Source organism: Pseudophryne corroboree, chromosome 5 (assembly GCF_028390025.1).
Source record: "Pseudophryne corroboree isolate aPseCor3 chromosome 5, aPseCor3.hap2, whole genome shotgun sequence".
Classification (NCBI taxonomy): Eukaryota; Metazoa; Chordata; class Amphibia; order Anura; family Myobatrachidae; genus Pseudophryne; species Pseudophryne corroboree.
In genome coordinates this window covers 101,290,712-101,315,467 of record NC_086448.1, presented here as the reverse complement: position 1 = coordinate 101,315,467, position 24,756 = coordinate 101,290,712, and the positions used below count along the sequence as shown (strand labels likewise).

The following is a 24,756-nucleotide window of genomic DNA, read 5'->3' as shown; positions in this document are numbered from 1 at the left end:
CATTCTAGTATTTGAAACTGGTCTTCTGCCTGAAATTGCCTGCTGAAAACACTAAAGCACACTGCCATTTCACGGATAGGTCATTAAAGACTGACGCTTCTTAACAACATATGCAGCCGTCAGTGCAGTACATCATTTCATAGCAGCAGCAGCAGCGTATTTCTGCATACGGAGCAGGAAATTACAGGCAGAAGCCCAATATCAGTGATTCTTGGTGTTGTACCTAGATTCATTACCATAATGAGGCAAAATTATTTCAGAGTGATATTACTCTTTTAGAAACCTAGAGACAAGCTACACTTATATTTACAGATACTGTGCTGCCATATCAGTAATCCCGATCCACCACTCTATCCCCCTGTATATTAGGATTGCGGGGAGGTATGCTTTAGTATTTGATGATAGGGGGAGCAGTGTTGTACAGTGGTAAATTTGCACCCCCTAAGCAGCTTAGTTAACCTGCTTCAATCCCCTTTTAACTTCTCTACTGTGTTATAAGATTTCATCTCTGTTTGCCCCAAAAAAAGAAAAAAAAAGAAAATGATATTACTATAAAAAATCAAGGACAGCCTGGGTAGATGAGACACACTGAGAACATCCAGGTACACTGTATCGACAGAGCCGTCTTAACAGCAGTGTATGCCCCTGGGCACAGCAATGGACTGGGGCCCCTATCCAACCATCAGTGGTAGGGGTGGGGGTTGCTATCAGTGGCAGCTTTGATGTCCCGCGGGGGGTATGGGTGTTCTATCTTTCGCTCAGCATGTAGGACCTGGAGAAATAATTTCTGCTAATTACTCCTTTACTGCACAGATGGGACGGGAAGGAGAACACTAAACTGTAGAAGGGGACATTGTGCTGAATGAAGGGGTCCTGGTACATGACTTCCAGGGTAGTAGGGGGTGTTTAATACACAGAGGAGGGGTGGATAGTGGAGTGGGCTTAATATTCAACATTTTCCGGGGGTCAGGGCAGCTTGCTTTCCTGCAGATATCTCCAGTTCCTGGAAATAGATTTCTTAGCTTTAATGGGATAGAAAAAACTAGAGAGTCCCACCTTTCAGGAGGTACTGGGGACTTGGAGATCAGAGTTCAGGAGCTAGAGCAATCCACCAACAAAAATATAAAACTACATATTAAGTGTGTGGAGCTGGAGCAGGGACCAGCTGCTTGAAGGCTGATATCTCTGGTTCTGGGCATAGTAGAGACAAGCGACCAGGTCCACTGAAAGGGGAGAGTCCCAGCTTTTGGACAATATCCTCAGAAAAACTCTAAGTCAGACAGAACCGAGATATCTGGCTGTTAAGAACAATTAACAGGCTTGGATGGGGACCACTGCTTTGAAGTCGGATATCTCCCGTTCCCCAGGGCCGATTTTCAAAAATCTGGTACCCCTGGAAAGAGGGGACCCTCAGCTATCAGCCTAGGGCCCTTTTACCCCTGGGGCCCTTGGGCAAGAGCCCATTGAGCCCATACGAAAAGATGGCCCTGTGCATCGATGTATAAAAATGTTGACCACCCGTGGCGCATATCATTCTGGCTACTAAGGAAATATTAGTCATCAGCATTCCATTTTACACCAGAGCTTCCCATGCAGTACAGTGATCACAGCTGGCCCTATGCATAGGCAAACTAGACAAATGCCTAGGGCATTTGGAATGCCATGGGGCACAAGCAGATTCTGCTAATTAAAATTATATGCAGCATGTCTATATTCTGTGTGTGACAGTGGCTATATCTGCATACGAAATGCTACGTTACAGTGTATTCCTGAAAATCACTGTAATGTAACATTTCGTATGCAGATGCAGCCACAGTCGCATATAGAATATAGGCATGCTAATTATCATTTTAATCAGCAGTAGCTGCTTATGCATCCTAGTCACATAGCAATGAAAATAAGCTGCATTTTCTGCAAAAAAAAGGCGCCAAACGTTAGCAGAGCTGGACGGGAGCTGCATGGCATATTGAGGCAAGATGTATGAGGACACATCTGTATTCAGCCAGAGGTCACAGTGTTAGCGGCCATGTGAGTGCTGTGTGTGGGTAGTTTTGTTGTGCAGTAGTGTTTGGAATAGGTGTGAGGGGCATTATGTGTGTCATGTGCATAAATTAATTAATAATGTGCGACATATGTGTAAGGAGCATTATGTGTGTCATGTGTATAAGGGCATTATGTGTAAGGTGCATTATGTTTATAAGGACATTAATAATGTGTGTCGTGTAAGGGGCATTACTGTGTGGTATTATGTGTATAAATGCATTACTAATGTGTGGTATTATGTGTATAAGGTGCTCTACTGTGTGGCGTAATGTATAGAAAAGGCACTACTGTGTGGTCTAATGTGACTAAAGAGCCACATGGTGTGGTGTAATGTGAATAAGGATCAATTCAGTGTGATGTAATGTGAATAAGGAGCACTACAGTGATTAGTAATGTGTATAAGTTAAAGTGGTACTACTGTGTGATGTGACATGAAGAAGGGACACTATTGCATGATATTATGTGAATAAAGTTGCACTACTGGGTGGCGTAATTTGAATTGGGGGTAGTATTGTGTGGCAATGCTCCTTCCCAAAAGAACACACCCCTTTTTGGTCTGCGCAATGAATGTGCCACTGTTGCTATTTAAAATATAGAGGGTAGGAGCACCAAAATGAGGACTGCTATGACTGAGGGGTGATGGTGATGGTGATGGGAAAGGGGTGCAGGGTCAGAGGCGGAACTAGCAGCGGTGCTAGGGGGCACCAGACAAAATCTTGCCTAGGGCATCATATTGATTAGGGCCGGCTCTGACAGTGATAATAGTTGTCAGTGTTCTATTTTACACCAGAGCTACCCGTGCAGTACAGTAATGTTAGTCGTCAGCATTCCATTTTACACAAGGACTTCCCATGTAGTACAGTGATATTCTTCGTTACCGTTCCATTTTACACCAGATCTTCCCATGCAGTACAGTGATATCAGTCATCAGCGTTCCATTTTATACCAGAGCTTCCCATGCAGTACAGTGATATTAGTTGTCAGCGTTACATTTTATATCAGAGCTTCCCATGCAGTACAGTGATATTAGTCTGTACAAACTCGAAAGCTTGGGATTGGATACTAAGATGGTTGAAGGATAAAATCTTGGTTGCAGTATAAAAAACAGGGAGTTGTAGTAAATGGAGTGCATTCAAAGGAGGGAAATGTTATCAGTGACGTACCCCAGGGATCTTTACTTGGACCAGTGCTTTTTTAATATCTTTATTTGTGACATTGCAAATGGCATTAAAGGGAAAGTATGCCTTTTTGCAGATGACACAAAAGTATGCAACAGGTTAGAAACACCAGGAAGGGGTAAAACAAATGATTGAGGATCGAGGTAGACTAGAGGAATGGCCAAGAGCATGGCAAGTACAGTTTAATGCCAAATAATGCAAAATCATGCACTTGGGTCTCAAAAATCCAAAGTGTAAATATAGTATTAATGGCACTATACTGGAAACTACTAAGGAGGAAAGGGATCTAGGAGTCACTATTTCAGGTGACTTAAAGGCAGGTAAGCAATGTAACAAAGCAATGAGGAAGGCTAGTAGTCAGATGCTTGGCTGCATTGGGAGATGAACCAGCAGCAGAAATAAGTAATAATGCCACTTTATAGGTCATTGGTATAGCCTCATCTAGAATACTGTGTTCAATTCTGGAGACCCTATCTTCAGAAGGTTATTAATACATTAGAAACTGTACAAAGAAGGGCAACTAAAATGGTGCATGGCCTACATCACAAAATATACCCAGAAAGACTAAAAGATCTCAATATGTATAGTATGGAGTAGAGAAGGGAAAGGGGGGACATGATAGAAACTTTCAAATATAGCAAGGGTTTTAACAAAGTCCAGGAGGGAAACATTCTTCAAATGAAGAGAAGTATTAGCACACAAGGTGGAGTTACCACCTCATCCCTTTAATTCTGGACACATATTAATTACACAGGTTCTGTGGCTGATTAAAATCAGGTGAAATGAAGTCTTGAAGTCAGCCAGCCACAGAACCTGTGTAATTAATATGTGTCCAGAATTAAAGGGATGATGTGGTAACCCTAACACAAGGACATGCACTGAAACTGGAGCGAGGTAGGTTCAGGGTAAATTTGAGGAAAACTTACTTCACAAAATAGGTAGTGGACAAGTGGAATAGCCTCCCATCAGAGGTGGTAAAGACAGTAGAACAATTCCATTTTACACCAGAGGTGCCCATGCAGTACAGTGATTTTAGTCATCAGTGTTGAATTTTACACCAGAGCTGCACATGCAGTACAGTGATATTAGTCATCAGTGTTGAATTTTACACCAGAGCTGCCCATGCAGTACAGTGATATTAGTCATCAGTGTTTAATTTTACACCAGAGCTGCCCATGCAGTACAGTGATATTAGTCATCAGTGTTTAATTTTACACCAGAGCTGCCCATGCAGTACAGTGATATTAGTCATCAGTGTTGAATTTTACACCAGAGCTGCCCATGCAGTACAGTGATATTAGTCATCAGTGTTGAATTTTACACCAGAGCTGCCCATGTAGTACAATGATTACATAATGTCAGGTGATGATTAAACATTTAGTTTGTATGACGCTTGGTGAATGATCCAGTACTGGGGAGCGAAATAAAATCCATAGTAAAGGAGTTCCCAGTACCTTTACAGTATGTATGTAATCAGTTCTGTGTAAAAGCATTCCACAGGAGATGACATTCTATGCTATGATAATCTTTGACGGTCTAAAGGTGTGTACACACGGTGAGATTCGGGCTAAACTCCGATTCTCACTATACGATAGGGACTAGGTCGGTCTCGCAAGCAAAGATAACTGTGCTTGCGATACTGGCTTTGTATGATTTTGGCTAAGTGTCAATTTTGACTATTTTATTATACTAGATAGTCAAAATTGACTTGCCTGGACAGTCTATCTGGGCTTGCGATACCGACCTCGCAGGACTGCACATCCGGATCACAAGGTGACTTTCACCTTGCAATGTGCACTAACTTTCTTTGCGATTTTGACTATACAGTCAAAAACGCCCCAAAAAAATATATCACCGTGTGTACACACCTTAACTGTAAGAAAGATATTTATGTAACATATGGGGGTATATGCAATTGTGGTCGAATTCCCGAAATTGTCGAATTTCGGGTCATTTTCGACCCAAAAAAAAAATTGCCTATGCAATTCAGTGCTTTCCGACCAAAAAACGGACTTTCAAAATTCGACTTTTTGAAATTCGAATTTTTGCAAATTCGACTTTTCTGCAATGATATAAGTGCTGCAATTCGACCAAAGCATATTCAATTCAAGTTTGGAAATTCGACAGCAGTGCTTTTAGACAGCAAATTCGTCATTTTCAATCCACCACACTTTGGAGGGTGAAAACAAATAAAAAAATTTTAAACATGTTTTTTTTTGGGGGGAATAGCAGATCTATTTATATTAGAAGGGATTAGGTACTTTTTTTTTTTTTTTGGAGGCACAAATATTATTTATATATTTTTTAAAATATTATTTTTTTTTTATTTTTTTTTTATGCTGGAACGGTGAAATCATAAAAAAAAATGGCGTGGGGTCCCCCCTCCAAAGCATAACCAGCCTCGGGCTCTTCGAGCTGGTCCTGGTTCTAAAAATGCGGGGAAAAAATTGACAGGGGTTCCCCCGTATTTTTAAAACCAGCACCGGGCTCTGCGCCTGGTGCTGGTGCCAAAAATACGGGGGACAAAAAGAGTAGGGGTCCCCCGTATTTTTAACACCAGCATCGGGCTCCACTAGCTGGACAGATAATGCCACAGCCGGGGGTCACTTTTATGCCGTGCCCTGCGGCCGTGGCATCAAATATCCAACTAGTCACCCCTGGCCGGGGTACCCTGGGGGAGTGGGGACCCCTTCAATCAAGGGGTCCCCCCCCCCCCAGCCACCCAAGGGCCAGGGGTGAAGCCCGAGGCTGTCCCCCCCATCCAATGGGCTGCGGATGGGGGGGCTGATAGCCTTTTGTGATAATAAAAAGATATTGTTTTTTCCAGTAGTACTACAAGTCCCAGCAAGCCTCCCCCGCAAGCTGGTACTTGGAGAACCACAAGTACCAGCATGCGGGAGAAAAACGGGCCCGCTGGTACCTGTAGTACTACTGGGAAAAAAATACCCAAATAAAAACAGGACACACACACCGTCGACAGTAAAACTTTATTACACACTACCGACACACACATACTTACCTATGTTCACACGCCGACATCGGTCCTCTTCTCCATGTAGAATCCACGGATACCTGAAAAAAAAGATCAATATACTCACCTCAGCCATGGTCCAGAGATAAATCCACGTACTTGTTAAAAATAAAAAAACGCAAATACCCGCTCCATAACGGACTGAAAGGGGTCCCATGCTGACACATGGGACACCTTTCCACGAATGAGACCTGTCAGTGACAGCTGTCACAGAAAGGTCTCTAAGCCAATCAGGAAGCGCAACTTCGTTGCGCTCACCTGATTGGCTGAGCGCTGTCTGTACTGTGACAGCGCATCGCACAGCTCCCTCCATTATATTCAATGGTGGGAACTTAGCGGCTAGCGGTGAGGTCACCCGCCGGTCAGCGGCTGACCGGCGGGTGACCCCACCGCTACCCGCAAAGTTCCCACCATTGAAAGTAATGGAGCGGCTTTGCGATGCGCTGTCACAGTACAGACAGCGCACAGCCAATCAGGTGAGCGCCACGGAAGTAGCGCTTCCTGATTGGCTGAAGGGACGTCAGTGACAGGAGTCACGTGATGTCCCGGCATTCGGGAGAAAGGGGTCTGATGTGAAAGCATTGGACCCCTTTCTAGTCCGGTATGGAGCGGGTTTTTGCGTTTTTTTTTTTTTAAACAAGTACGTGGATTTTACTCTCTGGACGTGGATTTATCTCTGGACGCTGGAAGGTGAGTATAATTTTTTCACAGGTACCCTCGGATCGTCGGAGACCGTGGCAGTCGGCGTGTCAACATAGGTAAGTATGTGTGTGTCGGTAGTGTGTAATAAAGTTTTACTATCAAGGTGTGTGTGTCCTGTTTTTATTTGGGTATTTTTTTCCCAGTAGTACTACAGGTACCAGCGGACCCGTTTTTCTCCCGCATGCTGGTACTTGTGGTTCTCCAAGTACCAGCTTGCGGGGGAGGCTTGCTGGGACTTGTAGTACTGCTGGAAAAAACAATATCTTTTTATTATCACAAAAGGCTATCAGCCCCCCCATCCGCAGCCCATTGGATGGGGGGGGACAGCCTCGGGCTTCACCCCTGGCCCTTGGGTGGCTGGGGGGGGGACCCCTTGATTGAAGGGGTCCCCACTCCCCCAGGGTACCCCGGCCAGGGGTGACTAGTTGGATATTTAATGCCACGGCCGCAGGGCACGGCATAAAAGTGATCCCCGGCTGTGGCATTATCTGTCCAGCTAGTGGAGCCCGATGCTGGTGTTAAAAATACGGGGGACCCCTACTCTTTTTGTCCCCCGTATTTTTGGCACCAGCACCAGGCGCAGAGCCCGGTGCTGGTTTTAAAAATACGGGGGATCCCTGGCCAATTTTTCCCCTGCATTTTTAGAACCAGGACCAGCTCGATGAGCCCGAGGCTGGTTATGCTTTGGAGGGGGGACCCCACGCCATTTTTTTTTCGGGTTTTTCACGTTTTTTTACCGTTTTTTAAAATCGCGGCAAAATCCGCCAAATCGGCCGATTTTCGCCCGCGACTCTGGCGAATCCGTTTTTCATTGAATATGGTGAATTCCGGAAGCCACCTTCCGGGATTCACCTGTCGAATTGAGTCGAATTAAAAAACGGCGAAAATTGCCGCGAATTCGACCGCAATTGCATATACCCCATGGACTGTTAAGGAGACAAGAAAGGTAAACAATTAAATGTAGCTTTTGGTGCTTGGTGTTACGGACCTTCAGTTAGGTTTCTCCTTTAAGACAGGAGAAATATAAGGTGTAACCCAGTCTCCATTTATTCTCGCATAATTAGAATAGTATGTTTACTTTTATAGAATGATTCTTGTTTAATGTATTACTAATGTGCATTGTTTTAAATGAAGGGTTTGTAAGTGTTACTTTGCATCATATACTGTAATTGGACGGAGCCATATTCCTCACCACTGACCATGTGTTAGCACTGTACACTCTTCTAGCACGTACCTACAGTATATACAGTGCCTGCTTATTTCTCACTCCTTTTGTTACCATTTTCATTTTTATTTCTGTGTCTTGTATTTTCAGACTGTATATTCTGCTCTCTCTGTTCTTCTGTCCCTCCTATTACTTTCTGCAGGTATTTTAACCCCTGGTACAAAAGACAACATTATGTAGCTATATGGGTAGAAGATGTGAATAAAAACACAGAAGGACCGTTCTTTAGGTATTATGTAACGTAACATTTGTCATTATCAGAGCGATGCCGCAGTAAATCGCTATGGTGGAGCTTGGATTATATACATACCTCTGTATATATACAACTGACCTATGTATATATACACTCTTATAATATGTATATAATTATATATCTATTAGTATAAGCGTGTACACTTTTTTTTTTTTCTTAAAGGAGAAAGCAATCCCCAAAAATGAAAAATGGATACCTTTCATACAACTGTTTTTCTCTTCTTTTTCTTTTTGGGCTAATTTAAGTAAGAAAAAGAAAAGAAAACCCCACTTTAATTATATTAGAGCCTCCGTCCCTGAACACAATGGCAAAGCTCCAAACCTCTCCAACCCCCCCCCCCCCCCATCCCTCGACCAATCATGTTTGTCCTGTAGAGGGAGCACTGACCAATCACTGCTTTCAACACAAGAACATCCACTATGGGTGGGAATTACTGAAAAGATCTCCTGTAATCGAAAACATTGGAATCAACCAATAGGAAAGATTTATCAAACCTTCTAAAAAGGACAAGTAGAGGTGCTAACCGTAGAATCCAACCAGATTTTGGCTATCATTTATCTAGTACATTCTATAAAATGTTAGTTAGAATCTGATTGGTTGCTAAGGGCAACTCCTTCACTTTAGTAGATTTGATAAATCTCCCCCTTAGAGAGAAGGAGGCGAGGATAAAAAAATAAAAAGAGGTAGAAATCACAGTGCTTATTCATACAACAGTTCCTTGGCGGCCATCTTGCTTCTCTAGAGGAGCCATCAACTGTTTTCTTACCACAAGTAGCTGATAGCCAGCTCTCACCCCTAGGATGCCATGTTGACGGCTTTACTAATAGTTACATCAGATGAGGTTGCCAAGCTGTATTGCAGAGGCCATTTTTGGAAACATTATGTTGTAACTAAACCCAGAAGATCCATTCAGGATTCTAGTTAAAATAATATATAGCTCTTTTTCATTTGGGGATATATTTTCCTTGTAGTAGGTGGCAATGTATTTGCCCGAACACTTGCTTCTTGCAGTTTTGGCTTTGCACAGGGATACAGTGCTCTTGTCTATGTTGTGCCACTGAAGCTATTGTAAGGGGTGAACACATGCATGCCCCCCCTTCACCACAGATAGCTCTCAGGAGTCTAATACTCATGACGTTACAGACACCTCACATTAATAGCATGTTCCTTCCTAGTGATACTATGCCTAGGTCCCATCATACCATCCACATGTGCCGTAGCATGGGCATGAGGTACCTAGTCTGATAGTCATAAACCACACCATCTTTGTAGAAGATACTGATTATCTGTAAGTGTGTGCCCAGCAAGCACTGACGGGGAACTCTGCTCTCCTGGTGCTATCACTGTTCTGCACTAGACATGGTCCCATTGGAATACATGTGAGATTTCTTGTAAATCTGTGCGGGTAAAGGTTGTGAGACAGGGGGAGTCATATAATACAACTAATAGGTTATGTTTCTGTAGTATACATTTCTCCTATCCTCCAGATAGAAAGTTATGTGATTGCAGGCTTTCCAAGATCCTAATCCAAATGCTATTCTGTATAAGGGTTTATTCATATGGCAGCAATTGTCTCTAGTAAGCAGCGCTCCGCCCTGTCCTGCACTCACAGGGGCTCGTTCTGAGTCCATGGGGATACACAAAAATGCATGAATTGGAATCTGTACATGCCCTGTATATGCTGAGACTTGTCATTTGCGTCCATGCACAGAGATCTGTCCGACTTTTGCTGCCTGACACCTTATTGTTAGAACTGCACGGTTGGAATCAAACCTGGTAAATTCCGTAAAACTGACCAACGTGGATTAAACCAATATGTCTGATTGACCATTTTTGTCTGTTTTCCAGTGTTTGGGAGCAAATGGTCAATTGTCATTTGCTCTCATCCGTTACCAGAATTTCATTCTATCCAGCAAGATCTGACATTAAAAGTGTTGCTGTATGGCCAGCTTTAGAACCAGGCCCACAATAGGCCTGATTCATTTCCAGTTGTAGTAGCGGCGGATGCCGCAAAGTACCGATGTACTGTACAAATGTGCAGTATGGGTCTGCAACGTCACTCGCACTACAGCATCAGGCTGTCAGTGATTGGCAGTCTGATGTTGCAGCCGTTGCAGGGGAGGGACGAGGCCAGGATCTCTGTCCAAGGGCGGAGATTTCCTGGCCTTTCTGTTGTTCCTGCGGCTGGCTTGCGTCACCCCGCGGGTAACGCGGCTGGCCAGTGGCGTCACACATAATCCAAAGACACAGTTCAGATCAGTATTGAAGCGGGATGCGTGAGGCCCCCCACTGCATTATCATATTAGAGCATCGCAGATAACAACTTATATGTGATCAAACAAGCATATACTGTAAATAGCAGAAGAATGGATCCTATATATGCCCGATTCCCATCTACTTCAGTACTGACAGGGATCAGAATCCGACACAACTCTGCATGAATCCATCAATATCCTCTGCAAAGACTGTCATTCATCCTCTGTCTTTCATTTCCATTCACCACCTCTCATACAATTCCAGATAGCGTGCTCCTCCCATATATTTTGCTGGCAAATGACCCGTTGCTATGTCATATCCTAAACTGTTCTATCTATCCCGATAGACTTTTCAGGGTCAGCCCAGCTAGGGACCCCTGCGGGTAAGTGTGGCTGTATGCCGCATTTATGGCACCGCTGGACTTGCTGATACTTGTTCCCAGTCCCATAAAGCTATGTGCAAAAAATCAGTGAGCCCAGTGCGATATCGGGCTACGAGGGGGGCGGGTACAACATCAACTCGCCCCCTTCTCCCCTAATTAAACTGACCCCTTTATGTTTTTTTTGTGTTTTTTTGTTTTGTTTTAAATGTACAGTGTCAACACCTAGACACACGTGTCAGGTCATCCACTATCATTACATGTGATTTATCACATGGCTTGTCTTATCCTACCATAATATATATAGGCCCCCATTTATCAAGGCTTGGAGAGTGATAAATTGCACGGTGATAAAGAACCGGCCAATCAGCTGCTAACTGCCATATTACAGGCTGTGTTTGAAAAATGACAGTTAGGAGCTGATTGGTTGGTCTTTATCACCGTGCTATTTATCACTCTCCAAGGCTTAATAAATCTGGGCCCATAAGATATTTCAAAAGGAGGTGATCTAAGTCATGAAGATAAGTCTCTGCTGTACAGTATGTTTTGGTCTGGCAGAGGGCAGTCATACCAGTGCTTTGATGATTACAATGGCTCACAGCGCTGTCTGTGAAGTCTGTACTCTTATCATTGTCTCTCTTTAGGAGAGCTGATCTCTAGTTCACAGAAAAGTCATCATCACGCACTACAAAGTGCCACGCTGGTCAGAGATGAATGATGTGCAGAGCTTACGTACTGTCTAATGAGCACATCCATGGGATACATCTAGAAATAGGCAAACAGTCTGAACTGTGCGCATGGATTTGATAATGGTCAGATATCGTTTTAAGTCCATAAACAGCATGTGTATAGAACTTGCAAAGCAAGAGTGAAATTCCAGAGTTATGGGTCCGGCTCTATATCACTATACTATGCACCAGGTTTATATTGGGAGGTGAGAAGTCTGAATACTTACACACCGTGATAGCATAGAGAAAGCATAGGGATAGCCAAGGGCGGCTTGAGAGAGGAGGAGCCAACATTCAAGGTCCACTCTCTCGCTGGCGCACTTGCTGATACCCCTTTCACCCCGCTTAAATAACCTGGTATTGACAAGGTATATTGGGGGTCATTCCGAGTTGTTCGCTCGCTAGCTGCTTTTAGCAGCTTTGCACACGCTAAGCCGCCGCCTACTGGGAGTGAATCTTAGCTTATCAAAATTGCGAACGAAAGATTAGCAAAATTGCGAATAGACACTTCTTAGCAGTTTCTGAGTAGCTCCACACTTACTCGGCATCTGCGATCAGTTCAGTGCTTGTCGTTCCTGGTTTGACGTCACAAACACACCCAGCGTTCGCCCAGACACTCCTCCGTTTCTCCAGCCACTCCCGCGTTTTTCCCAGAAACGGTAGCGTTTTTTCACACACTCCCATAAAACGGCCAGTTTCCGCCCAGAAACACCCACTTCCTGTCAATCACATTACGATCACCAGAACAAAGAAAAAACCTTGTAATGCCGTGAGTAAAATTCCTAACTGCATAGCAAATTTACTTGGCGCAGTCGCACTGCAGACATTGCGCATGCGCATTAGCGACTAATCGCTCCGTTGCAAGAAAAAAATAACGAGCGAACAACTCGGAATGACCCCCATTGCCGGGTCGCTGTGCGGTGTGAAAGGGGCCATTGTCGAATTCCCTGGTCGCCTGACCGAGTAATTCAACCCGGGAATAAAGCAGTGTAATTCCCGGGTTAAATACCAGGTCAGTGCAGTGTGAGCAGGTTGCCGGGTCGATGCGACCCAGGACCCGTTCACTACATAGGGAGAGGCGGCGCGGAGATGAGGTAATCTCCCAGCTCCACCCCCGATGCCGGGTCCGCCCCCGCCCGCGATATCATCCCAATATGGTCCCAATATAGGTCCAATGAAAGAGTCTAATGCTGGGTCCCATCCGGGAAAGACCCGTTTCCACTTCCCGGGTGGGACCCGGCATTGCGATGTGAAAGGGGTATGAGTAGACTCTGGCACTGTGCATGCCCAGGTATCGGGGAGCATGGTGTAAATAGAATATTCTGGACAGATAAAATAGAATAGTGTCTGCATAACTTACATTTAGGTCCATATATACAGTATTTGGGCAGTGACACGATTCTTGTCATTTTTCCTGTTTAGCAAAACACTTAAGTTACAGTTATATAATGAATAAGGTTTTAAAGTGCAGACCATTGTCTTTATTTTGAGGGTATTCACATCCAAATTGGAGGATTGTTTTAGGAACTACAGTGTTCAATGTGTGATCCCCTTTTTTCAAGGGACTAAGGGGGTCATTCCGACCGATCGCTCGCTACACTTGTTCGCAGCGATCGGGTCGGAACTGCGCATGCCAGACGGCCGAAGGCCGTCGTTCCCTAGCGATTGCCTCTGCCTGACTGACAGGCAGAGGCAGTCGCTGGGTGGGAGGGGGTGGCACGGCGGCTCGGTCCGGCCAACGCAGGTGTGGCCGGACCATGCGGGGGTGGGCCGCAGCGGCTGTGTGACATCACATGCAGCCGCTGCGACCAGGGGCAGCGACGAGCAACTCCCAGTCAGCCACAGGAGATGCGCTGGCCGCTCTGCGATGCTTTTGTACTTGTGCAGGGGGGGGGATGTGGCCGGACAGACATGCGGAGCGGGCTAGCCCTGTGCTGGGCGTCCCCTCACATGTCAGGGAACATGATCGTAGCTGTGCTAAATTTAGCACAGCTACGATCAACTCGGAATGACCCCCTAAATGTAATTGGACAAAAGCTGTTTCATGGACAGGTCTGAGCTATCCCTTTGTTATTTCTTCATTAATTAAGCAGGCAAAAGGTCTGGAGTTGATTCCATGTGTGGCAGGTCATCCTTAGGCTGCAAAAATAAAAAGGAAATCCATCAGAGATATAGTGGGAACCTTAGGAGTGGCCATATCAATAGTTTGGTACATTCTGAGAAAAAAGAACGCACTGATGAGTTCAACAACATAAAACCGCCTGGACATCCACAGATGACACCAGTGGAGGATGATCGCAGAATCCTTTCCATTGCAAAGAAAAACCACTTCACAACATCCAGCCAAGTAAAGATCACTCTCCAGGAGGTTGGCGTATCATTATCCAAGTCTGCTGTAAAGAAAAGACTTCATGAGAGCAAATACAGAGGGGTCACCACAAGGGACAAACCACTCATAAGCCTCAAAAATAAAGGCCAGATTAGACTTTGCCAAAAACATCTAAAAAGCCAGCTCAGTTCTAGAACAGTATTGTTTGGACAGATGAAACTAAGATCAATCTGTACCAGAATGATGGAAAGACAAAAGTATGGAGAAGGCTTGGAAAGGCTCATGATCCGAAGCATACCACCTCTTCTATAAACATGGTGGAGGCAATTTCATGGCATGTTCCTGTATGGCTTCCAATGGCATTGGGTCACTGTTGTTTATTGATGATGTGACAGAGATACACAGTCTGCTTAGATTCTGTTGAATGCTGCAAAGTTGATTGGACGGCACTTCACAGTACAGATAGACAATGGGCCTAATCCAGACCTGATCGCTAGGGTGCGTTTTTTGCATCCCTGCGATCGGGTAGTTGCTGCCTACAGGGTGGATGGGGGAATCGCTGTGCAGGTGAGCTGTACAAACAGAAGTTTGTGCAGTCTCTACACAGCCCAGGACTTACTCTGGGCGATGATCGGGGCAGGAGCTGACGTCAGAAACACTCCCTCCAAGCGCCTGGTCCCTCCTGCGTTTCTCTGTACACCTTAAAAACGGTCAGTTGCCGCCCACAAACGGCCTCTTCCTGGCAGTCACCTTTGCAATCGCCCGTGCGTTCGCTTTTTACGCACATCCCGACGCTGCCTGCCAATCCCCGTCGCTGCGGACCGAAGCGCCTGCGCATTCCCTTTAGAATGTAAGCTCTCACGAGTAGGGCCCTCTTCCCTCATGTGCTTATCCTTTTCTTACTTTAATAATCCTCAACTGCCCAAATCACGCAGTTTTTTGGCCACCTGGAACTTATCTCTGTCATTTACTGATGTAGTTATGCTTAGTTACCCTGTACTTGTCCTAAATTGTCTTCAACTGTAAGTCACTATTTTCCTGTTTTGATTATGTGCATATGTACTCTGTAATTGGGCGCTGCGGAACCCTTGTGGCGCCATATAAATAAAGGATAATCTCCTATATATTAGCCGAGATCTGTGACTTTGTGCCTCATTTGCTAACGCTGGGCGGAGTCACACCACTGGGCGGAGTTATTCAAATGAGTCACAGATCTGGGCAAATCTATAGGAGACTAGGAGCAGAAGCAGATGGTATAAGCATGGCACAGGCAGGGCTGCATACCTCCCAGCTTTCTTCAGGCAGACAGGGGTGCATACCTCCCAGCTTTCTTCAGGCAGAAGGAGGGACACACGCGTGGTGAAAAGGGGGTGTGGCAAATGAAAAGGGGGCGTGGCTTCATGATCGTGAGCCACGCACCCGTTTTCGTCAGTGAGGGGGCATGCCCAGCGCTCTGAGCTGCTGGCATGCCCCAGGGGCGGATTATGAGTCCAGGAGGCCCAGAGCACTTGAGACAGGGGGACCCTATCTCATTGCTGTGCCTGCTGCAGGTTCAGGGGCGTGGCCTAATCGCGTCCCACGTGGCCACGCCCCCTTATGCAAATTTCGGGAATTGGTGTGTTTTTTTTTATGGGATTTTGGCCCCTCAGCTAGGGGTAAATCCAGAGGGGGTGGTCGCTCCCCCCTACACACCCGCACAGGCAGAAGAAAGCAGGGAGGCTGCTGCCTCCCTGCAACACCACAGACCTGCCAACACGCAGCAGCGTGTGCTGACTGTAGCACAATGCTGCTGCTGTTGCTGGCAGGACGGGGGAGCTTCAGAGCTGGGACAGAGCTACTCCAGCTGTGTGCATGCGCACAGCGTCTATTCACCACTGTGCTGCTAAGCAGAACAGCGAGTACAGGAGCTTCCCAACTGCCCCCTTCCCCACTGCGGGACACTGCGGCCTGCGGGTGGGACAGACCCCAAAAAATGGGACTGTCCCGCGAAAATCGGGACAGTTGGGAGGTATGGGGGTGTGTGAGGGGGTATGCCGTACAGACAGAAGGGCACCGGCTCACTGTGTGCTTGACCACCCACACCAGCATACTCAGCAGGGGCTCTCTGGCGCGGAGGAGCGTCACTTTCTGGCAAACTCCATGGTTCTTAGCTGCAGTTTTGTGGGGCACCTGCCGCTGTGCAGGTTCCGTACTGTCTCCGTTATCTCCAGCCCCGGCAACCCTACCGTTAGCTGCAGCGCTGTCACCCGCAGTGAGGTGCGTCCAGCTCCTTCACACACTTTAGCCGGCGGGCAGCGCTGCAGAAGTCCGTGCTGCTTGCAGGCTCCGACCCCCTACTCCCTCCAGCCGCAGTGTCTACTGGGGGCTAACCAGTCACTCCCAGTCTCCCCTTACTACAGTGCCCGGCAGCCGGGCGAGGTCCACGGTGTGTGACTGAGGAGTGGGGGGGAGGGATGCGGACGGGCAGTGGAAGCAGGACTCCAGCCTGAGTCAGCCATGCCAAGTCTCCACCAGCAGCAGATCCCAACAGGTTGGAGTGGAACAGCAGCAGCCAGCAGCAGTGACTCCGGTAAGACACATCTGTCTGTCACCACTGTTTTTTCCCTAATACCAATTTCTCCCGTGCCCTGTGTTCTGTCATGTCCCTGTCACCCCTGGCCTTGCCTGTCACCCCTGGCCTTGCCCTGTCACCCTTATCCTGGCCCTTTCACCCTTATCCTGGCCCTGTCACCCCTATCCTGGCCCTGTCACCCCTGTGCTTTCCCTGTCACCCCTATCCTGTCCCTGTCATTTCTGTCCTGGCCCCGTCGCCCCTGTCCTTGCCCCGTCACCCCTGTCCTGGCCCCGTCACCCCTGTTCTGACCCTGTCACCCCTGTCCTGGCCCTGTCACCCCTGTTCTGACCCTGTCACCCCTGTCCTGGCCCTGTTACTGCATACCCTCCAACTACCTTTTTGGCAGGTACAGTACCTGCAGCACCTCCAGACCCCTCCCCAATGCACCACACCTCCGCACCTTCCCCTCCACCACATGCAGCACTCTACCCCTCCCCCAAACGCTGTGCCTCCAGACCCCCTACACCACCCGCGGCTCCCACTCCCCCGCCCCTCCACCACCCACAGCACCTCCAGATCCCCTCCACCATCCACACCCCATATATGTCTCCCCCTACACCTGCCCCCCCCCTCCACCCGCAGCATCTGCAGACACCCTCCTCCATCCGCGGTCCCCCCCTCCCCCACCCAAGGCACCCCCGCACCCGCCCCTCCACCACCTGCAGTGCCTCCGGATCCCCTTCCCCATCCGCCGCACCACCCACACCTGCCCCTCCCCCACCCACAGCGCCTCCGGACCCCCTACCCCACCCCCGGCACTCCCGCCCCTTCCCATCCCAAAGCACCTCCAGAACCCTTCACCCATCCGCAACATCCCCGCACCTTCCCCCTCCCCCACCCGTGGCACCCCTGCCCCTCCCCCACCTGCAGTGCCTCCGGACCCCTCCCCAATCTGCAGCCCCCACTCCTCTGCCCCTCCCCCACCTGCAGCACCTCCGGACCCTTCCCTATCCGCCCCCCCCCCCCCGCATCCGCCCCCCCTCCACCCGGAGCATCTACAGACACCATCCGCAGTCCCTCCCGCACCCGCTACATTCTGTACATCATGCCCTGCAGGTGCTGTTCATGCCGTCGCAAGGGGCTGCGCCTCCTTCACCATCGCACGCCCTTTCATTGTGCAATATTTAACCACTAACAAAGGCATGCAGGTAATACTCCATATAATACAAATATTGAACCCCAGAAAGGCATGCAAGGGTTAAGGGGGCGTAGCCCCTTGCGACGGTGTGAAGAGCGCCCGTAGGGCGCGATAAAGCACCTAGTAATAATAATAATTGTGGTGCATGCGCAGTTCAGACCTGATCGCAGGCTGTACGAAAACGCAGCCTAACGATCAGGTCTGAATTACCCCCAATGACCCAAACCATACTGCGAAAGCAACCCAGGAGTTTTCTAAGGCAAAGAAGAGGAATATTCTGCAATGGGCGAGTCAGTCACCTGATCTCAACCCAATACACCATGCATTTCACTTGCTGAAAACAATACTAAGAAAGACCCAGGAACAAACAACAACTGAAGACATCTGCAGTAAAGGCCTGGCAAAGCATAGCAACAGAGGAAACATAGAATTTGGTGAATTTTCAAACACAGTCTGTAACATAGCAGTTAGGAGCGAATTGGCTGGTACTTCATCTCTATCCACTTTATCTCTCTCCAAGGCTTGGTACATCTCCCGCTCACTGAGCAGAAGTATTACAGATGTATAGTAATCCCCATGTAGCTAGTAGAGGGTACAGGACACAATGATCGCGGATGTACAAAGTGACAGATAATTGTGTTTTCATGCATACTCCATAATACTGGCCACACGCACAATGATATCACTGGCAGTGTATCCTGTCTGGCCTTAGTAATAGGATTAGCATTCCCGACTTTCTGTTACCAAGATGCAGCTGACCAGGGAGCTCACAGTCCAGGTGTCAGTGATTACTGTATTTGTTTAAAGTTTAATTATACAACTGTAGGCTGGATGCCACAGAGCTGGTTGGACAGCACAGGAGAATGAGAATTTCCCCTTACAGTCATGTTCTTAGTAACCTGTATCAGGGTAAGGTGAAACGTCTCGAAAAATGGGACCAAGGGTCACATGTGGGGCCGTAAAAACTGTCAAGTAACCTGACGCGGTATTTAACGTATACACACAGAAACACTGAACTAAAATTAGAAGTTTATCCAGTATGATGTAGAAACTGGTTTCATTTGCAAATACCAATGTAAAAGTTGAATATTTAGAAATTGAGGTTGTATTTCCTTTTTTTGTGCGGTGAAGTAAAAAACTATTGTTCTCCTTTATCATCTCTTCCTAAATTGTGTTAAGAACAAACATCTCAAATAATTAGATTGTTTGTACAATTGTAAGTTCTGTCTGTGAAGGTGCAGGGCCTGTCACTTCATCCTGGGTGCCCAGTGGAAAGCAAAATAGATGTAATGTTGCATTACAGTATGTGCACGCTCTCACATCAAATTAAAATGCTTATTTGTTTTGATGGCAGCCTAGAAGCATGTGTGAAACGCGTGGAGTGCATTCTGGGTCCGTTTCTACACCTGCACGCTTCATTTCTTAGTAGCAGTCACATTTTATTCTTATTTATAACTGCAACAGATGACGTTCACATCAAGCATATTACATTGCATGCAGAAATGCCGTCACAGGAAATCATTCAGTTTAATGAAATTTCTAACGCTGCAAAAACGACATCTCCTTTATCTCTTGGAGTCCAGTAAATTCTCTATTTTTTTTATTGCAGATATTATAATTGCAGCAGAACAAATCTGTGTTCTGTGATGTATTGTACAAGAGGCGACCATATTATGCATTACAGCAATCATTCTAATCTGATATTGCAGAAATCTTACATATCAATGACATTTCAGTTCTCTTTCACACACTGAGGCAGTCATTACTACACACACACTGAGGTAATTCTACTCACACTTTGAGGGAGCCATTACTATTCACACACTGAGGCAGCCATTACTACTCACACATTGAAGCATTTCTACTCACTCTTTGAGGCAGTCATTACTATTCACACACTGAGGCAGCCAGGATCAGTACGTAATCCCGCTGGACGGGATCCCGGCGGTCGAAATACCGACGCCGGAATCCCGACCACACAATCCCGACAGGGGTGGCGAGCGGAACGCAGCCCCTTGCGGGCTCGCTTCGCTCACCACGCTGCCGGCACGGTGCCTCGCTACGCTCGGCACACTATTATATCCTCCCTCTATGGGTGTCGTGGACACCCACGGAGGGAGAATATGTCGGGATTGTGGCGGTCGGGATTCCGGCGTCGGTATTTCTACCGCCGGGATCCCGTCCAGCGGGATGTTGACCGCATCCCAGGCAGCCATTACCACACACACACTGAGGTATTTCTACTCAGACTTTGAGGCAGCCATTACTATTCACACACTGAGGCAGCATTTCTACACACACACTGTGGCAGCCATTACTACTCGCACACTGCGGCAGTCATTTCTATTCGCACACTGAGGCAGCCATTTCTATTTGCACACTGTGGCAGCCATTACTACTCGCACACTGAGGCAGCCATTTCTATTCGCACACTGAGGCAGCCATTTTTATTAGCACACTGAGGCAGCCATTACTACTCGCACACTGAGGCAGCCATTACTATTCACACACTGGGGCAAGCATTTCTACTTACACAATGAGCCAGCCATTACTACTCACATACTGAGGCAGACGTTTCTGTTTGTACACTGCGGCAGCCATTTCTGTTTGCACACTGAGTTAGCCATTTCTATATACACACTGAGTCATCCATTTTTATTTTCACACTGAGGCCGACATTTCTCTTTGCACACTGAGTCAGCCAGACAGCCATTTTTCTTTGCACACTGAGGCAGCCATTTCTGTTTGTACACTGAGGCAGCCATTTCTATTCGCACGCTGAGGCAGCCATTTCTATTAGCATGCTGAGGCAGCCATTTCTCTTTGTACACTGAGACAGCCATTTGGTTGGCTGAAGCTATATTCAGGTTAACTATTCATAAACAAGTAGTAACATCACAGACAGACAGATGGATATCCAAGTCACTGGTTCCTAGTGAATGGACAGGATGCATTCTCATAAATATTGGCTTAGCCCACAAGATGGCTGCCTCCTTACTGTGTACAATCCACTTTAACATGCAGTACATCTCCTAAGCTGTTTTCCTAATAGATATCAGAGTTGTTTTGTTTTGTTTTGTCTAGGTGAGCAACAGCAAACATACTACATAGGGACGTTGGTGCGCTTGAAAAATGTAATCCATGGCAGCCAGTTAGAGTTTTGCAGTTTTGGGAACATGTCAGCTAGAATATAACTGTTTACTATAGATTGCAGCATCCTTTTCCTGTACACAGATTTTGTTATTTACTGTTTACGCCACCACTTATTATGTGTTTATTCTTTTAGGACACTGTCGCCTGCCAAGTCTCCATCATCATCTACGGGATCCATTGCCTCGAGCAGGAAATACCCATATCCTATGCCACCACTTCCAGATGAAGAAAAGAAGCCCAGCAGGCAGAGCGCACGGGTACGGAACACAGACTGTCAGAGGCCCCTGTGAGGCACTGGGTCTAGTCCTGCAATTTTCAGGGGTCAGCAGAGAAAGGTTTTATGTTCATCTTTTTACTAGATGTTCTGTACCAGTCACCCATCTAACCAGTTACAGGGATTGATGGTGGTGTGTTGGACAGCGGATCATCCATCAACATGAATAATACACAAAGAGGGGTCATTTGCAGACAGCAGTGCAGCATGTTTAATTCTGTGTGTATGCACCTGTTTACCTTATAAACGCATAGGTACGTCCATGGGCACATACCCAAACAGGTACATACCCACACAGGCACTTGCATAGTCACATACCCACGTTCCGCCTCATGAAAAGCTAATTCAAGCCTCATTTATGACATAACGAAGAGTTAAGACTAAGGAGACATCAGACTGTGAGCCTGATTCCGATTCATAAGGTTCGGCTATGCAATAATGTACATATAAAATGCAAATGCAGCGGGAGGTGTCTGTAGGACATACATGCCTCCTGCATGCATCTGCGTCCAAAGACGCAACATTGGATTACCATCATGACCATCAGTCACGTTTCGTGATGGTTGAAAACCTCAGTCAGTCTGCGCATGGCAAAGCATACTGAGACTGGCCGTCGGATCCGGACAGCCAGGTCCAGGAATTCTGCGACCAACGATGCAGACCCTGAGCTAGGCACACCTACAAAATGTTTTGTTAACGGATCCGGTCATCGCCCCCTAGACGCCATGCTGCGGGTAAGGTAGGACTGCGAGCTATATCATGTGCAAAAATGGTCCTGTGCCTGCAGACACCAAACCATTGGGTATATGTACAAATCCGAATCAGGCCCTGTACACGTTTTGGGATATAGTCAACATCCCGACTGTCAGAATCCCGACACATTCTGCTGGTAAGTATTTGGGTTCTGATTAGGCTGCTCTGGGGTGAGTGGGTGGGGGAAGGGGGGGGGGGGGGTGATGATTAGGGTTAGGCTGCAGGAGGGGAAGATTAGGGTTAGGCTGGGTACACACTTACTGATGCACATTTCCCCCCGTAAACAATATTGTTTCTCTAACGTCCTAAGTGGATGCTGGGGACTCCGTAAGGACCATGCGGAATAGCGGCTCCGCAGGAGACTGGGCACATCTAAAGAAAGCTTTAGGACTATCTGGTGTGCACTGGCTCCTCCCCCTATGACCCTCCTCCAAGCCTCAGTTAGATCTTTGTGCCCGAACGAGAAGGGTGCACACTAGGGGCTCTCCTGAGCTTCTTAGTGAAAGTTTTAGTTTAGGTTTTTTATTTTCAGTGAGACCTGCTGGCAACAGGCTCACTGCATCGAGGGACTAAGGGGAGAAGAAGCGAACTCACCTGCGTGCAGAGTGGATTGGGCTTCTTAGGCTACTGGACATTAGCTCCAGAGGGACGATCACAGGCCCAGCCATGGATAGGTCCCAGAGCCGCGCCGCCGGCCCCCTTACAGAGCCAGAAGACAGAAGAGGTCCGGAAAATCGGCGGCAGAAGACGTCCTGTCTTCAACAAGGTAGCGCACAGCACTGCAGCTGTGCGCCATTGCTCTCAGCACACTTCACACTCCGGTCACTGAGGGTGCAGGGCGCTGGGGGGGGCGCCCTGAGACGCAATAAAAAACACCTTGGATGGCAAAAAAATGCATCACATATAGCTCCTGGGCTATATGGATGAATTTAACCCCTGCCAAAATACATAGAAAAACGGGAGATAAGGCCGCCGATAAGGGGGCGGAGCCTATCTCCTCAGCACACTGGCGCCATTTTCCCTCACAGCTCCGTTGGAGGGAAGCTCCCTGGCTCTCCCCTGCAGTCACTACACTACAGAAAGGGTTAAAAAAGAGAAGGGGGGCACTAATTACGCGCAGTGTTAAAGATACAGCAGCTATAAGGGGAAAAACACTTATTTAAGGTTATCCCAGTATATATATAGCGCTCTGGTGTGTGCTGGCAAACTCTCCCTCTGTCTCCCCAAAGGGCTAGTGGGGTCCTGTCCTCTATCAGAGCATTCCCTGTGTGTGTGCTGTATGTCGGTACGTTTGTGTCGACATGTATGAGGAGAAAAATGATGTGGAGACGGAGCAGATTGCCTGTAATAGTGATGTCACCCCCTAGGGGGTCGACACCTGAGTGGATGAACTGTTGGAAGGAATTACGTAACAGTGTCAGCTCTGTATAAAAGACAGTGGTTGACATGAGACAGCCGGCTACTCAGCTTGTGCCTGTCCAGACGTCTCATAGGCCGTCAGGGGCTCTAAAGCGCCCGTTACCTCAGATGGCAGATATAGACGCCGACACGGATACTGACTCCAGTGTCGACGGTGAAGAGACAAATGTGACTTCCAGTAGGGCCACACGTTACATGATTGAGGCAATGAAAAATGTTTTACACATTTCTGATAATACGAGTACCACCAAAAAGGGGTATTATGTTCGGTGAGGAAAAACTACCTGTAGTTTTCCTGAATCTGAGAAATTAAATGAGGTGTGTGATGATGCGTGGTTTTCCCCCGATAACAACTGATAATTTCTAAAATGTTATTGGCATTATATCCTTTCCCGCCAGAGGTTAGGGTGCGTTGGGAAACACCCCCTAGGGTGGATAAAGCGCTCACACGCTTGTAAGGGCTCTACCCTCTCCTGAGATGGCCGCCCTTAAGGATCCTGCTGATAGAAAGCAGGAGGGTATCCTAAAATGTATTTACACACATACTGGTGTTATACTGCGACCAGCAATCGCCTCAGCCTGGATGTGCAGTGCTGGGTTGGCGTGGTCGGATTCCCTGACTGAAAATATGATACCCTAGATAGGGACAGTATATTTTTGCCTATAGAGCATTTAAAAGATGCATTTCTATATATGCGTGATGCACAGCGGAATATTTGCCGACTGGCATCAAGTCTAAGGGTGCATACACACGGTGAGATTCGGACTTATCCGATTCTCACCGTGCGACAGGGGGCCGGGTCGGCACTTAGCCAGTATCGCAAGCACATAATGAGTGTGCTTGCGATGCTGGCTATGTGCGATTTTGGCTAAGTGTCAATCCTGACTATCTCTTCTATAGAGATAGTCAGGATTGACTTGCCTGCACAGCCTATTTTTTCGGCCGATGCCGACCGCGCGGGGCCGCGCATCGGATCGGGATCGCAAGGTGACTGTCACCTTGCGATCTGCACTATCTTTTCTTCCGATTCTGACTATATAGTCAGAATCGGAAGAAAAAATCGACCCGTGTGTACACACCTTAAGTGCGTTGTCCATTCCTACCAGTAGAGGGTTATGAACACGTCAGTGGTCAGGTGATGCGTATTCCAAACGGCATTTGGAAGTATTGCCTTATTAAAGGGAGGAGTTATTTGGGGTCGGTCTTTCAGACCTGGTGGCCACGGCAACAGCTGGGAAATCCACGTTTGTACCCCAGGTCGCCTCTCAACATGAGAAGAC

General features: G+C 47.2%; 1 protein-coding gene across 4 annotated transcripts in view; it reads left to right on the top strand.

Annotated features, from left to right (window-relative positions):
* The window catches only part of ADAM22 (ADAM metallopeptidase domain 22), a 500,813-nt gene that overhangs the window by 453,835 nt on the left and 22,222 nt on the right, over window positions 1-24,756 (top strand). For 3 of the 4 annotated variants that reach the window (XM_063921513.1, XM_063921518.1, XM_063921515.1), the window contains one exon: window positions 21,163-21,350. In XM_063921513.1, coding sequence (XP_063777583.1) covers window positions 21,163-21,319 — 157 coding nt within the window. In that variant the 3' untranslated portion in view covers window positions 21,320-21,350. The remainder of the gene's footprint in view (window positions 1-21,162; window positions 21,351-24,756) is intronic. The other variant, XM_063921514.1, reaches the window with a different exon arrangement.